Raw genomic sequence first — 16156 nt, 5'->3', positions numbered from 1 at the left:
CCTTGACCCCTCTGGCTCCTGCAATCCTTTCTCCCCCTCTCTTGCGGGATTCCCTGAACTCTTCCTAATGTTTGCTTGTAGGTGTGCATCTGTTTCCATCAGTTGCTGGATGAAGCTTTTCTGGTGACAGTTGGGGTAGGCACCAATCTGGTCACAGAAGATGGCTGGTTCTGGCTATCTGGCTATGTAGCCGCTATTGTTAGGAGTCTTATCTGGGATCATCCTTGTAGATTCCTGTGGGAGATTCCCTTGCTCCAGGTTTTTACCTGACCCCAAGATTTCCCCCTCTTTCCAGTAGTCTCAGTATTCTCCCTCTCTGTTACCCTCTCCAACTTGATCCCTTAAGTTCCCATCCCCACCCACCCTCAGTTCACCCAGGAGATCTCCTCTGTTTCCCCTTTCCATGTAGATCCATGCATCCCCTCCTTGGGCCCTCCTTGTTACCTAGCCTCTCTGAGTCTGGATTGTAGCATGGTTATCCTTTACTTTACAGTTAATATCCACTTATGAATAAGTACATGCCATGTTTATCTTTCTTGGCCTGGGTTACCTCACTCAGGATGATTTTTTTCTAGTTCCATCCATTTGCCTTCAAATTTCCCAGTGTCCTTGTTTTTAACAAATGAGTAATACTCCATTGTGTAAATGCACCACATTTTCTTTATCCATTCCTCAGCTGAGGGACATCTAGGGTGTTTCTAGGTTCTGGCTATTACAAATAAAACTGCTGTGAACATAGTTGAGCAAGTGTCCTTGTGGTATGCTTGAGCATCCTTTGAGTATATGCCCAAGAATGGTAATGCTGGGTCTTGAGGTAGATTGATTCCCAATATTCTGAGAAACCGCCACACTGACTTCCAAAGTACCTGTACAAGTTTGCACTCCCACCAGCAGTGGAGGAGTGTTCCCTTTGCTCTACATTCTCTCCAGCAGAGCTATCATTTGTGGTTTTGATCTTAGTCTTTCTAACAGGTGTAAGATGAAATCCCAGAGCTGTTTTGATTTGCATTCTTCAATGGCTAAGGATATTGAACATCTCCTTAGGTGTTTCTCGGCCTTTTGAGATTCTTCTGTTGAAAATTTTGTTTAGATCTGCACCTATTTTTTAGTTGGATTATTTGGTTTGTTGATATCTAGTCTCTTGAGTTCTTTATATATTTTGGAAATCAGCCATTTTCCCATTCTGCAGTCTGCCATATTGTCCTATTGACAGTGTCCTTTGCCTTACGGAAACTTGTCAGATTATTTTTATAAATAGGTAACAGTCGAGAGAAACGTAATATAGTTCTGTTGCATATGTGTGCTAAAAGCTTGTCGATTTTATTCATTTTCTGAAAGAATCATCTTTTTGTTTCCTTGATTTCCAATCATGTTCATTTCTTACCTTTATCATTTTCTTAAATCCACTTATTTATTCCATGGAACTTGATAAAGGCAGAAGCCATCACCGTCATTGTTATCACCTGATCTAATTCGTTCCTCTCAGAAATATCTTAATAGTTTTCTGCATGTTATCTCCTTGCAGTTGACTGGGCTGAGTGTCTCCAATGGGAAAGACCAGCTTGTAGTGTTCCATACAAAAGACAACAAAGACCTCATTGTCTGCCTCTTCAGCAAACAGCCAACCCACGAGAGTCGAATTGGAGAACTTGTTGGAGTCCTGGCAAATCATTTCAAGAGGTAAAATTTTATTTTTGTAACTAAAAGGCGAGTTTTGAATACACAAAATATTTAATCATGCTTCTCACTGAGCTTGTTTTGTTCCAGTGTGAATATATTATTATTTTCCTTCACAAGGACAAATTAAAACACCTCTTTTATAGAAGGTGAAATTAGCACCCATCCTTAGCTTCAAGTTTGGGAATGATCCTCTACTTTTCCAGTATCTAGTTTTGCCAACAATGAGAGATTCCCCCTTGGTTATTTCATTGCTGCCAATCCAAATCTAATGTAATTCAGTCCAAACAATGGAGGAAGTTACTTTATATTCTTATTGCCACTGCTTTGTATTTATTTCAAACATAATCAGTTAGTGTGTCTGTCATAACAAATTAGAAAGCAGATTTAAGATAGCATGTAGGTCCATAAAGGTTGAAGAAATTCCCAGGACAGGCAGAAATTGTAACAGAAACAATTATGACAGAAAAGAGCATATTCTGAGAAAATTACTATAAAATAGGATGGTATCTTGGCAGAGGGGATGGGGAGGTGTTGGAACAATAGTATGAGAAATATAAGTTGAAAACATGAGTCAGCTGTTAAGAGTACTTGCTACTTTCCCAGAGGACCCAGATTCAGTTCCCAGCACCCATGGAGGCTCACAACCATCTGAAACTCCAGTTCTAGGGATCTGATGCCTTCTTCTGGCTTCTGTGGGCACTGCACACATATGGTATACAGACAGATATGCAAGCAAAATACCTATACACATATACATAAAAATAATAAATGTTTTTAAAAGAAATATGGATCACAGATTCCCTGGGGTGATGGGGACTAGTCAGTAAATAACCCTAGGCAGGGAAGTAGGTTTGTCGGGTTATTTGTTGAGATGTTGGAGTGGCCATGGAGTCCTGAACCAGTGCTGTCTCCTAACTCGTGTTCTTACTGTGGTGTGCTGTCTGCCCCTCACCCCGTCTTGGTGTGAGAACAAGATCACACAACAAAAATCAGTGGCAAACGGTACAGGTGCCAGTTTCTTTTCTTCCTTCCACGTTCTCAGACATGCTCAGAGCTCCTTGCTAGTGTCCCACCTGTGCCCACAAGTTCTACTATCTTTATTTTTGCCGGTAAATGTATACAGTGTAATGTAAGCAGTCTTTGTTTGTTTGGACAAGATCTCCGTGTAGACCAGGCTGACTTCAAACTCACAGAGATCTACCTGCCCCACCTCCTAAGTACACTATTCTTTGTTATTAAACCTTGCATTCTAAGAGAAAATGGATTTTTATATTGCATTTAAATATTTATATATCTTATTAGTTATGTTTAATGGTCATCTCATAGAAAAAAAACAATTTAGAGAATTGTTAAAAAAAATTATCATTAAATATGTGGGCTTTTGTGATGGTTCATCCCTATTGTCAGCTTGACTGGACTGAGATGCCTAACACCTCAATAGAGCTCACTGCCGGACGTCCGTGAGAGCATTCCCACAAACAGTTAACATGTGGGGCAGTAGCTGAGAAGGAAGAACCTGGCTCTGAGTGTGGCCAGCCCCATCCAGTAGGCTGGGGGCCCAGATGAACTCCCGCATCTGCCAAAGAACTGTAAAGCTAGGAAGTATACCAAAGAGGTTAGAATGGAAGGTTATGATGGAAGCCTCTGCAGTAAACGTCCCTAACTCACACAAGCAGGCTTGTTTTCCTGTCAATATTTAGTCATGGCAAAGCATGAACAATAGAAGAAGTCAGAACTCGTTGTTTTTACTTGAAGACTTGTACTAATGAGTACAGTCGGTTTTGCCTGAGGAAAGTAGTCTTGTCTCGGTCTGGGTTCTTATTTAGTAAATTCTAGCTCGGAATGAATGTCTTCTCCCCATGATGGGGCTGTCTGTGACTCTCCTCTAGCAGGCCGGTGCATTCCTAGGTGTGTGCCTCCTAATGGAACCTAAGAGAGAATTTGTGATTTCTTCAAAATTCCTAGATGTAAGGAGAAGAAAGCTGACAAAATTGTAGGGCGTTTTTCCAGTTTATTCTTTGTTTTTCTGTCTTATGAGCTTGGAGATCAATTAATAATAAAGTATTACTCTATCTTTCCTAAAATTAGAAGAAATTTCAACTTAGAGTTATGATCAACACCCTTATTTGATGAAGAAAAAATATTTTTTTCTGGCCATTGTCCTGTCTCTTATCATTGTTGAGTTCATCATAGTTCACAGTGTGTTGCACACGCATAGTAGTGTAACATGTAATCTTATTTGTACCTGCATTAATGATGGAAATCAGAGGGCAGAGGCATTGGGTTCTTGACAACTCTTTATTTTCTAGATTTTCCCTAAAGCATATTCTGAGAAATTCTATTCAGAGGGAAAGCAGCTCAAAACTGCACAGCATGTAAGTCCATAGACCAGTGTGGCTGTAACCTTAGAATGTAAGAAGGCAAGTCCCTCTGAAAGCCTGCTGTACCTATATTCACTAGATTGAAGGAGAAAAGAGTTACACCTTCCCAACAGAAAACAAAAGTACTATTTCATAAAAGGCAGTATTCACCACAAATGAATAATATCCAAAGTGAGGAAGCACAGGAATGGGCAAGGGGAAAAAACAAAAAGCAAATTGAACCAAGCAGTGGTTATGCACACCTTTAATCCCAGTACTCAGGAGGCAGAAGCAGGCAGATCTCTGTGAGTTCGAGACCAGATGATAGCTGCAGATCAAAGCCAGCTGAGCAGAAGTAATCACGTGGCCACCACACAGCAGTTTCTTGTCACACTGACCCCAATGACAAAGAACATAGACAAGTTTAAGGAAGAATGCCTGAGCAGAGGACATGGCAAAGAGTGATGTGAGGCCCTAACCCAACTGAAACTACCACACAACCTAGCTGAATAATTTATTCCTCAAGAGCTACACTTCAGCAATTAGCTTCCCCATGAAAAACAAGTAATTGAAGGAAACAGCAAGAAAACTGCAAAGAAAATAAGCAAAGGCAGAGAGAGAAAGGGGGAAATACAGACATAGCTTTATACGTATAGAAAAAGCTGAAACACTGGGTGTGCCAGCACTTTCCTGTCTGTCATCTTAGCATTCAAAACACCCAGAACAGAGGCAGAGGCAGGCAGACTGCTGTGATTTCAGTGCTAACCTGGTGAACATAGCAAGTTCTTGACCAGCCAGAGCAACAGAAACCCTGTCTCCAAAAAACAAAAAACAAACAAACAAAAAAAAAAAAAAGAAAAGAAAAGGAAGAAACAAGACAGGGCCAGGGCAGTGTCAGGGACTAGGACTAGACCTCTACATGAAACCACAACCAAAAATTAATATAATATACGGGGCGGGGGTAATGTTTTCAAGACCTGGGGCATCAGGCAAGAACAGGCAGTGCTTGCTGGGAGCTGAAAACAAGGTGAGTCCTGTGGGCAGAGCCGCAGAGAACCAACGTAGAACAGTGTGCTGCCTGAGCAGCCATGGCCACCAAATCCAAAGATCAAAGTGCCAGAGAGAAGATCTCATAAGATCCGCAAGCACTCCCAAACGCTAATGTGGATTGAGGAGGGAAACCCCACAGCTAGGGAAAGGGAAGCAGGTGTGTGCCAGGGACAATAAAGGTCTCTCAAGGCAAACTGGACACCCCATCATTCACAGGCATGTGTATGAGGATTCAGGAAGATTTTGCCTCAGGAGGAGAAATAATAATTGGCCTTAGGATCAGTGCCTTTATAACAAATATTGTCCAGTAAATCTAAGTCCATCTGCTTCCATAGAACATATCCTGGGGCAAATCTCATGAGGTTTATTTTGGTTTGTTTTGTTTTTGTTTGTTAGGGGGATTGGTGTTTTGATGTCGTTGTTGTTGTTTTGTTTTGTTTTGTTTTTTGACACAGTTTTTCTCTGTTTTTGACTGTCCTGGAACTCACTCTGTAGACCAGGCTGGCTCGAACTCATAGAGATTAGCCTGCCTCTGCCTCCCCAGTGCTGGGATTAAAGACTTGTGACACTATGCCCCTGCATAAGTATATATAAGAACACAAAAATTTTCACAACCAGTAAGGCAGAATTCACAATGTCTGATATCCAATCAAAGATTGTCAGGCATTCAAATGGCAAGAATACACAACCCATTATTTCAGACATTTATGAGTTAACTTGAGGCAGAAGGCATAAAGACAAGAGCTAAGTCAATTCAGTAAATTGATCTTCATCACCATCTTCTTGGGCAAGCTGAAGCCAGACAGTCCCTGACACTTTCTTCCATGGGAGACCTTAAACTAACCCCACCTCAGTATAGATAAACCTTTCTTCTCACCTCCGCATTGCTCACTCTGCCTGTACCTGTAATTCCTTCCTCACCAAGCATCTGAAGACAGTGAGTGAAGGGGGCTGGGTCATGGACTCACACCTGCTAAGTATGTGCTCTCCCTGGCCCAGAAGACAGTCTTTAATAAGGTGTTTTCTAAAAGGTAACACTCAGATTATTCAGGGCTAAGGATGTAGTTCAGGACCTCAGATTCGATTCCCAGAACACACGTGTGCACAAAACGATTAATAGATAACCAGTATGGCTCAAGGATAAACCATTAGGACAGACACCACCCAGAAACACCTGGCAGAACCATGCCAGCCAGTCCCAGCTGTGATGATGTCTAGGTGAGAGAGCTCACCTCGATCGGCAAAGACCTAAAGGCATATATTGTTTTGGGATATGCCAGTGAAGTGACCAGGTTTGCCTCCTGCAGCACTTTTCAGCGCCTTTGTTTTAACCAGGGGACTACAAGAGCTCCCGCTATTAGCACGAAGCCGTTTCTAAAGTAGGGGGCAAGGCAATGTGCCAAGTGATGTATGTGGCCAGCCACCATTTGTGTAAGCACAGATACCTCCTTATAAAGACAAACTCCTCATCTATGTTATAATCCACATTGGAAGCTGGATATAGTGCCTCAGGCCTGTTGTCCCAGAACGTGGGGCACCTCCTCCTCCTAAATATGTGTGTTATAGATACCTCTTGTTGCCGTGTTTGTACTTACGTGGTGATGTGCATGTTGATGCCCCTTGCTTTTTCCCTCCTAAGCCAACATATACAGCTACAGGTATAGGTAGACACATACACACATAACTGGATCCAGAAAGCTGAGCAGGAAATAGGCGACTTCCCCAGGAGAAGGAGCACCTCAACCCTAGGAGGAAGGTGGCGTTGAGACTGCTTGCTCACTTGCCAGCCTTTGGCAGATAGTATGCTGTTGGACGTGTTTCACTTTAATACATGGAAGCTTGTTTTAGTGCTTACAGACGCTCTGAATCCCTTCATACGGCCTTATCCTGATCAAAAAAGTAGAACGAAAGAACTCTCCACGCTAATGATATGCCTTGTGGCATGTCTGTATCCTGATCCTCCTGGGACACGTGAAGGCTGTGCTTTCCGAGGCTGTGGAGGCGAGGTTAGCCGCACCAGTCTGTTGACAGGCCTTAGGAAGGGTGGACTTGCCTCTTGGTTGGCATTTCACTCAGCAGTGACTACCTGCTGGTAGTGAGGGTTCTGCTCATCAGTAAACAGATGGCGTCATGTTGGCCTTTCTAACACGGGAGTCACCAAAAACTGCAATATTAAGCTGTCAAAGGGCCCATCTGCCCTAAGCAGCTGTCCAGGCATTTGCCTGTCTGGGTGCTGGAAACCTCAGTATAGCCCCAGTCTCAGGCATGGAAAATTCCTTTTTCCTGTCCTGTGTCTACAGTGAAAGCAGAAGTCAGTGCCATCTGCTACCTTTTTCTCATCAGCAGTGTGAAGCAGTGTAATATCTGCTTTAATAAAGGGGCACTGTTGCTAAAATTATCTGGACATTTGACCTGCTTCTCAGATGGAGTTCTCTTTTTTCTTTCCCCTTGAACTCTCCATCAAAACTATAAGCATAGCCAGCAGTGGTGGCCCACGCCTTTAATCCCAGCACTCAGGAGGCAAAGGCAGGTGGATCTCTGTGAGTTTAAGGCCAGCCTGGTCTACAAGAGCTAGTTCCAGGACAGTCAGGGCTACACAGAGAAACCTGTCTTGAGAAAACAAACAAAACAAAACAACAACAAAAAACAAAAAACACAAGCAGACTGTCATTTTCCGGTGAGAGACAGCTAAGTAGCCAGGAGAGAATTAGCCTTATAACCATGGTGAGGAAACAAAGAAGAAAGTCACATCCCAGAGGTCTCAGCTACTGGCCCTCACTCCCTCTACCACCCCCTCCTTGCCCAGCCCCTCGTGCTGTGCCCTGTGCCTCTCCTCTCCATGGGAAACATTTTCATGTCCCTTGATAGGCATTTTTAAAGTGCTTTCCCCAAATACCTGGATGCTTAGCGATATAATTTATATTCCAACTAAAATCCTACAAGTAAAATAAAGACAGTTGAAAATAGCCAGACTCCAACCATAGAGGATCTGTTCTTTGCTTGTTTGTTGTTTTTTTCAAGACAGGGTCTCACTATGTAGCTCTAACTGTCCTGGAACTCACTATGTAGACCAGGCTGGTCTCGAACTCACAGAGATCCGCCTGCTTCTGCCTCAAAGTGCAAGGATTCAAAGCATGCCCACTATGCCCATCTTTTGACCTGTCTCAGTGGAGTGTGTGATTACTTCCTTCCACCTCCAGGCTCTTGCCACGTAGCCCAGTCTTCCTTCTCAACTGTTAGAATTACAGCAGTGTGTCACCATGCTCATCTTGGACTATTAAAAAATTATAATTGTTGAAGTAATCCAGGTTAAAAGTGAGTGATCATGACTCACCTTCCTTTGCTTCCGGTGGAGATGTGTATCCATGGAAACAGGGAAGGAGTGAAACTTTCCACAGTGTAGAAATTGGAAATGCTGCTTAAACATTGGCCCAGTGACACAGACGGCCTTCCCTTCTCCTCCTGTGTTATCCCATAGGCCTTCCCTGGTTGCCCTATAGGGAACAGCCCTTCCCTGGTCCCACAATCTTCTCCCGTGCCTTGCTTGAGTTCTCCCCCCAGATATACACTTTCATCTGCCTCTGACCTGACGTACCTTGCCTGTGTGTGTTTTTTTCACACACTCTGGCTGACATATGAATCCATGGAACCTCGGAGACTCTGTTTCTACTCTTAACAGCGGTCCCCATGTTCTAAGCAGAGCCTGGCATGTGGAAGGTTCTCTACTAATACTAGTTGTGTACTGGTAAGTAGGTAACTGCCAAGGATGAGGGCCAGCTGGCAGTAGGATGCCTCTGGCCCTTCCTCACAGACCTGTGTACCTTGCCTACCAAAAGATGGTAACCAGTCTTCTTATGTGAAAGACAGGAAGAACCCTTTCACAATGCCCTTCCCTTTGTGAGTACTGCTTCTCTTATACTATTTATAATATAGCTCTAAGCAATGCACTGTATCCGGGGACTGAGTGATTAGGTATTTCAGATATACAGTCAGCAACTAAAAAGTTTATGAGCTGGAAAAGCCATGGGTGTGCGATGTGCTGAGGATTGCAGCTTCTTGTTCACTTTTCTTTAACAACTAAACAACTAGAAATAATTCCAGACTCTCCTTGTCAGTGAGCTGTTGAGGAGGCAGGATGTAGAGATTCCTGCTCAGATCAGCAGTTTCTTAATAACTAAAAGACTTTGAAACCACAACTGGCGGCTGTGCACATAAACCAGCTCCCCAGCTTAAAAGCTAAGCCGGGGATTCTAACTACAAACAGGTGGACTGGAAGAAAGAACCCGGGAGGCTCCATGTGACCCTTTCATGTGAGGACCCCAGGGCTGAAAGATGGCTTCTTAGTTGGGAGCCTTTAAGGACAGATACTAACAGGAGAGCTGCAAATAAGAGCTAAAAGAAAAGCCGACTTCTGAAAAGAATTAGAACACGAAGTTTATATTATAGAAACTATCTGTTCAAGAAAATACGGGACATATGGAGGTGAATGAAAGAAAACTCTGGACGATAGACAGCTAAAGGTGTTCAGGTGTTCGAGTCAAGCCAAAGACTTTAAGACATTAAGTCATCATTAAAGTATGTAAAAATAGCAGTTGACGCGCAGAAAACAGATCCGGAAAATAATGAAAAAGCAGTTTACGGAAGAGAACGATGATTTGAGGCTTTGTTTTGTTTAATGTGTGTCTGTGGGGTGCAAGGAGGGATGCACAGGTGGGTTGCAGGTGCCAGAGGAGGCCAGAGGCATCATATGCCCTGGATCTGGCATTACAAGCAACTCTGAGCCATCTGATGGGAGTGTTGGGAACAGCGCTTGAGTCCCCTTCAAAAGCAGAAAGCGCTTTTAACCACTGTGATGTCTCTCCAGCCCCAAAAACAATGATTTAGAAAATGTCAGAGAGTCGAGAACAAAAGCCCACATTCAAATGACAGGTGCACTTGAAAAGGACACACAGCTGAGCAAAAGTGTTTCTGGATTTTCCCACTATATGTTTTTAATTTTGACATCTCTGAAATTTAGATGGGACTTAAAATTGACATATTGCCATAGCTAAAACAGGCAATATTTTAGCAACAAAAGAAAAAAAGATGCATCTTATAAGGAGGATCTTATATTCTGTAAATTGTGGTCATTTAAAACTTTAAATTTTCTGTACTGCAAGTATTTTACATGGAGATCTAGTGAATGGCTATGTGTTCACATGACGATGCTTTGAATTTAAGGATTAACCGTGTGTGTGTGTGTGTATGTGTGTGTGTGTGTACAACCTAGGATGAGGAGAGATTCCCTTACAAAGAATAGAAATATAGGATTGCTTTCACAGCAGCAATAAATATCTCAATCCCCTGAAGCAACATCTTCAATCTTTTGAGAGGGAAAGATTAGGGCTTAAAAATTATATGTGCAACCAAATTGTCATTTGTGTTTAGCAGTCAAATACCTCATGAAGTATGTCCCCTCCTGGCACTCCTTGGCAGAGGGACAGCTATGATGAGGAATTTAAGGCCTGTCGTAATCTCCATCTTTTTAGCTTTTGTTTCCCGTCTTCACTCTCCCCAAGTAGTTCCTTCCATGTGACTGGAAATGTCTGCAAATAATTCTCAAGGGAAAGTAGGTCGTAATCTCAGGGATATCGTCCAAGAATCCCAGGGAGATGTTCCCACTAGCCCAATGACTGTAGCCAGAGCACTGAGATTGTCATAACATGGTGGGACACCTACCCAATGGCAGTCACTTTGACCAGTGAAATGGGTGTTCTCAGAATATCATAGTCTCCAATGCGGGGGTGGGGGGACGACCAGTTTTTGGGGGAGGATGAGGTTGCATCTAGATAGGATTCTAGGATGTGATGTATGTGAAGCTGGTCTTTCCTACAAAAAGCAGAAATAATGGCCTGGGAAGATGGCTCACCTGGATAAAGTGTCTGCTGTGCAAGCATGGGGCCCTGACTTCTCATCCCCTCAGAGCCAGGCACTGACGTGTGCTGGAGGGTGGAGATGGGCAGATCCCCATGACTTGCTGGCCAGCGAGTCTAGCCCAAATAGGCAACTCCAGGTTCATTGAGAAGTCCTATCTCAGAAAATGAAACAGAAGAAAAGCCTAATGTCAGCCTCTAGCCTCCAAATGTGCACATACATGCATACATACACATTACCACACAGACACATACAAAGTAAAATTGATCCTAGCCAGGAAAGACAAAATGGGATAGCATTTTTATAATTTATGAATGCAATGAAGCTATAAGAAAGTCCATCAAGATAAACATGGTTAAGTAGATGGTGGTATTTCCGTGCAGTTAAATAAGCATGACCCCATTATGAGGAAGCAATGACAAGCTTCCTGTGTGTCAAGGGACTCCCTAACTTTCTCTGAATTGGCACTGCCTGAGGGTACTTGCTCAATAGGCAAGTTGCAGGCCCCACCCCAGACTGCTAAAGCATCTCCTCCAGGAATCCAAGTTTACACACAACAAAATATGTGCAATGCCGCCTTCTTAGCTGACAAAAGATATCTAGCTGAACAATCAGATTTTAATATGACCAATTTGCTGAAGCCATTGTGACAAAAATAGATTTTTTTTTCTGTTTTGGGAAGTTTGTTTTTGTTGTTATTATTGTTGTCTTGGTTTTTTTTTTTTTTTTTTGTAAGAGGGGTTTTTGTTTTGTTGGCTTTTATTTTGTTTGAAGACAGAGTCTCTCTGTGTCATCCTGACTGTCCTGGAACTTGTTATGTAGACCTAGCTGGTCTACAACTCACAGAGGTCCTCCTGCCTCTGCCTCTCGAGTGCTGGGATTAAAGGAGTATGCCACCATGCCCAGCTAGAAGTATTTTTTTAATAAAACCACTAAATCCTCAAGTTTTTAATTATTTCCAAGTAAAATGCAAAATAATGCCCCCTTATCTCCTGTAAAGAGAGGCCAGGAGAAGGGAAGGTTTGGAAGGAGCAGGGTGATGGAGATCGGAAATGCTACTAGGCAGAGGGCTCACACAAACCAGGCTCTGTCTGTGACATCTGCTTGTCCCATAAGGAGGTGTCAGTCATCCTAAATAATGGCTTTTGGTTGCTCTAAGAAGTTCACAGTGGGGCCCCCACCTGCCTCTTCCCAGATAGGAAACCCCATGTAGAAATAGCAGCTTCCACATAACAAACTCAGGCTATTTGTACATATGCTCAGAGCCATCTGTGGCAACAAGAGCAGAGAGAGAAGTTTTAAAGGTTTTCTGTGTGACTAAGCCAGGGCCCCAATCAAACAGTTGTGATTGCCGTCTCCTGTGAGCACTGAACCAGATCTACTTTTCCCCCTCTGCACTGTGCCCCTGGAGCCTGAGCTCCTTCTGGAACAGAGCTCCCTCTAGGGTGCAGGGCACACAGCCTTCCTCCTTTGTTCCTGCCTTTATGTTGGAGGCTTTCTGGGGGCATTTCTGTGCTCATCAAAGCTATTTATCTGCTTTGTGACGTCTCCACCATCGCCTTTCATGTTGAAAGAATAAATCCCAAAGTACATCCTTTCAAGCCTCTCCGCAGGTAGATAATGTACATTTAGAATAGTCATATTAGTTTTTGAAAGGCCATAGCACTGAACTTTACAATGTAGGTCAAAATGGAGATACTGAGGTATTCCCAAATTCACCAGATAATTAGTGGATAATACCCTGGTTTGTGCTATCTGTTTGATTTTTTTTTCCTAACGTGAATGTCAGCTATAACTCTAATGGGATTTTTAAAAGCTTTCTTAATGTATTTATTTCGCGTCCTATGAGCTCTGTTGGGATGAGGATTTTATGTAACCAGGTGTGTTATCTGCAGTGAAGACTGTTCCATTTCCATGCCGTCACTCAACATGCACTCACAGAACACCTACCACCGGACCTCGGGTTGTGCAAGGGAGTGGGCATACATATGGATGGACTACTCAAGTCCATTGTCGTTAAACAGCTCTTTTAAAAAAATATATTAATTTTTATTTATTTACTATGTATGCAATGTTCTGTCTGTGTGTATGTCTGCAGGCTAGAAGAGGGCACCAGACCTCATTACAGATGGTTGTGAGCCACCATGTGGTTGCTGGGAATTGAACTCAGGACCTCTGGAAGAGCAGGCAATGCTCTTAACCGCTGAGCCATCTCTCAGCCCTTTAAACAGCTCTTAATCTTAAAACAAAGACTTCAGCAAAGTTGTTGTAATATGAGCGGCGGGGCATCCCCGGCACCCGGCCGCCCGCATGGCTTATGCCCCAAAATAATTACACGGAAACTGTATTCTTTTGAACACTGCCTAACCCATTAGTTTCAGCCTCTTATTGGCTAGCTCTTACATATTGATCTAACCCATTTTTAATATTCTGTGTAGTACCATGAGTTGGCTTACCAGGAAAGATCTTAACCTGCGTCTGTCTGGAGTGGGAGAATCATGGCGACTCACTGACTCGGCTTCTTTCTCCCAGCCTCCTGTTCTGTCTACTCTGCCTACCTAATTTTCTGTCCTATTAAAGGGCTAAGGCAGTTTCTTTATTTAACCAATGAAATTAACTCCTCCATCACAAAGTGACCAGTTGCAGGGTGGATCAAGGTTTTCCCCCAGAGAAGGGAGCAGAATTCACAGTCTTGGTAAAGGTTCAAGTCCTAGTACATTTGGAGAACTGAATGATTACAAAGAGTCAAAGAAATAAGATTAGAATAGATGAGCCAGAGCTTGTTAAATCCTGCATCTATGCATTTGAACTTTCTCATATAAATAATGGGGAGATGGTAAGTATAGCAACATCAAACTGGAGACTGGAGAGATGGGTCAGCAGTTAAGAGCATTTGTTGCTCTTGCAAAGAAGAGGACTTGGGTTTAATTGTCAGCACCCACATGGTGGCTAGCAACCATCTGTAGCTCTAGGTTCAGGGGATCAGACACCATCCTCTGGCCTCTGCAATCACTATACACATGTGATACACAGACATACATGCAAGGAAAATATTCATACATATACAATAAATATAAGCACATCTTTAATTCACACACACACACACTATATGCATATAATGTGACAAAGCCCAATGACACAGATATTATCCCAATGCACTGCTTGAGAATCAAAGTGCAAACTTCCTGAGCCCAGGTCTGCATATATGGCAGTGGATGCAGGAGGGGAAGTCACATTGCAGTCTTCAAAGTGGGTGCTGTGCTTGATTTAAGAAGTGTACAATCTGAAGTGGGGCTATTTGTCAGAAATGATTCACTAATGTGCCTTGTGCACAGTTGACATTGTAGTGTATTCTTGAAAATTGACAGAGGTTAAATTCACACAGATTTTTAAGGAATGTTCAGGTTGGAAAAAACTAAGGCTTTTTAGTTAATTTAGTCTTGTAAGAAATTATAGCAGAAAATATATTATACTCAGACTGTGTCTCTCCTTTATTTATAGTGATCAGGAAAGGGCATCCTTCTGTGAGGTGTTGTGCTCTCAAGGCACAGAAATCCATATAACCGTCTCCAAAGAACAGTAGCAGACACGGGTATGATTACCAAAAGTGTTGACTTACATTCTAGGTCATGTAGATCCCCAGCCTAGAAACAGCACTTTATGCTTTCCAAACCAGATCTGAAACTATAAAAAAGATGGGAAAGTCCACAGGTTTTCATGTTCTCTGTGGGAATTTTAGTCTAGCTGAATTTGAAGGTCTTTTAGTCATTATTTACTTGATATTTGGTATTCTATCAAATCTACCCAATAAGTACCTCATCTAACTTACCAGATGTACCAGATGTTGCCTCCAGAAAGAACTCTTTTGATAGGCTGCAGCTATTTAATTTGGAAAAGTGGCAGCTGATAACTTTGGGGTATTTATTTATTTATTTATTTATTTGGTTTTTGAGGCAAAATCTCTCCTGGGTGTCCTAGAACTCAATATATAAACCAGGCTGGCCTTGAACTCACAGAGATTCACCTGCCTCTTCCTTCTCAAATGAGGGTGGTTGAAGGCATTTGCTCCCACACCCAGATGGGAGATTTCCACAGAGCTCTACATGACCAATTTTCATTTGTTCTCATAACAATAGTTTAAAACAGCCTATTCCAGACCATGATGCTCCAACTGGAAGTAGGAGGAGACAAGGGGAGAAAGAACAGAGTCTGTGTACCAGCTGCCAAATACACTAGGGTGGGAACCTGAGGGACAGCAGGAACCAGAGACCAAGAAAAACTGGGCTGACGGTGAGCAAGAGTCTGGAGGTGCCCAGCTCTGATGGTGCACCCAACAAAAACCACTTTGATAAGTAGGCAAATTTGGTAAATTTGGCAAACTTTGTCATTCAACAAATTGAAACTTTGATTAATTTGTCATTTGACAAGTTTCTTTTTATTTATGAATGGGTTTCTGGCACCTAGATCCAAGAAAATCCTAAACTAATGAGTCTTGGGAAAATAACAAAAGCAAGGAAAGCAGTGTTGTTTGTGGAATGGGGACAGGAAGACGTCATTGTTCAGAGCAAATGGTGTCATACCATGGTGTCATCTTATCCACTAAGAGATGTTTAAAGCTGAACATAAGCACTAAGGGGAATGTAAAGCCCAGCTAAGAAAAACAGGGACAGCTGGGTGCCTTATTAGTTCAGACCTCCAGGCCAGATGACTCACATCAGAAAACACAGGGAGGCACGTCCAGCTGAACCGCCACCTTCAGAAACTGATCAGCTCTGCAGACAGACTAGGCCCACATAATGAACACAGCTGAAGATGTGCCTGGTTTTGCTAATGGGAAGAAAGATCCCAAAATGACAAGTATATTAGCTGGGTGTGATATGGAAGCCTGGCATTTGGAAGGCTGAGGCAGGAGGATCATAGGTTAGAAGTCAGGCTGTATTACATAACAAGTTTCAGGAAATCCTATGTAGCTATGTAGCAAGACCCTATCTCAAAATATCTAGAGTAGGGGATATAGATCAGTGGCAGAACACTTGGCTGGCATGCCCAAAGCCCTGGGTCTGCAATCCAAGTTCCATTTTTTTTGTTTTGTTTTGGTTTTTTGTTTTTTGAGACAGGGTTTCTCTGTAGCTTTGGAGCCTGTCCTGGAACTA

The 16156-nt window shown here is 42.7% G+C and overlaps 1 protein-coding gene across 1 annotated transcript in view; it reads left to right on the top strand.

The window, feature by feature from the left end:
- The window catches only part of Myo1d (myosin ID), a 302318-nt gene that overhangs the window by 217777 nt on the left and 68385 nt on the right, over nucleotides 1-16156 (top strand). Inside the window, exon 21 of the mRNA XM_057774656.1 lies at nucleotides 1526-1680. Coding sequence (XP_057630639.1) covers nucleotides 1526-1680 — 155 coding nt within the window. The remainder of the gene's footprint in view (nucleotides 1-1525; nucleotides 1681-16156) is intronic.

This window comes from Chionomys nivalis, chromosome 7, assembly GCF_950005125.1.
Source record: "Chionomys nivalis chromosome 7, mChiNiv1.1, whole genome shotgun sequence".
NCBI lineage: Eukaryota > Metazoa > Chordata > Mammalia > Rodentia > Cricetidae > Chionomys > Chionomys nivalis.
The sequence above is the reverse complement of the archived record's forward strand: the minus strand, read 5'-3'. Positions and strand labels throughout refer to the sequence as shown.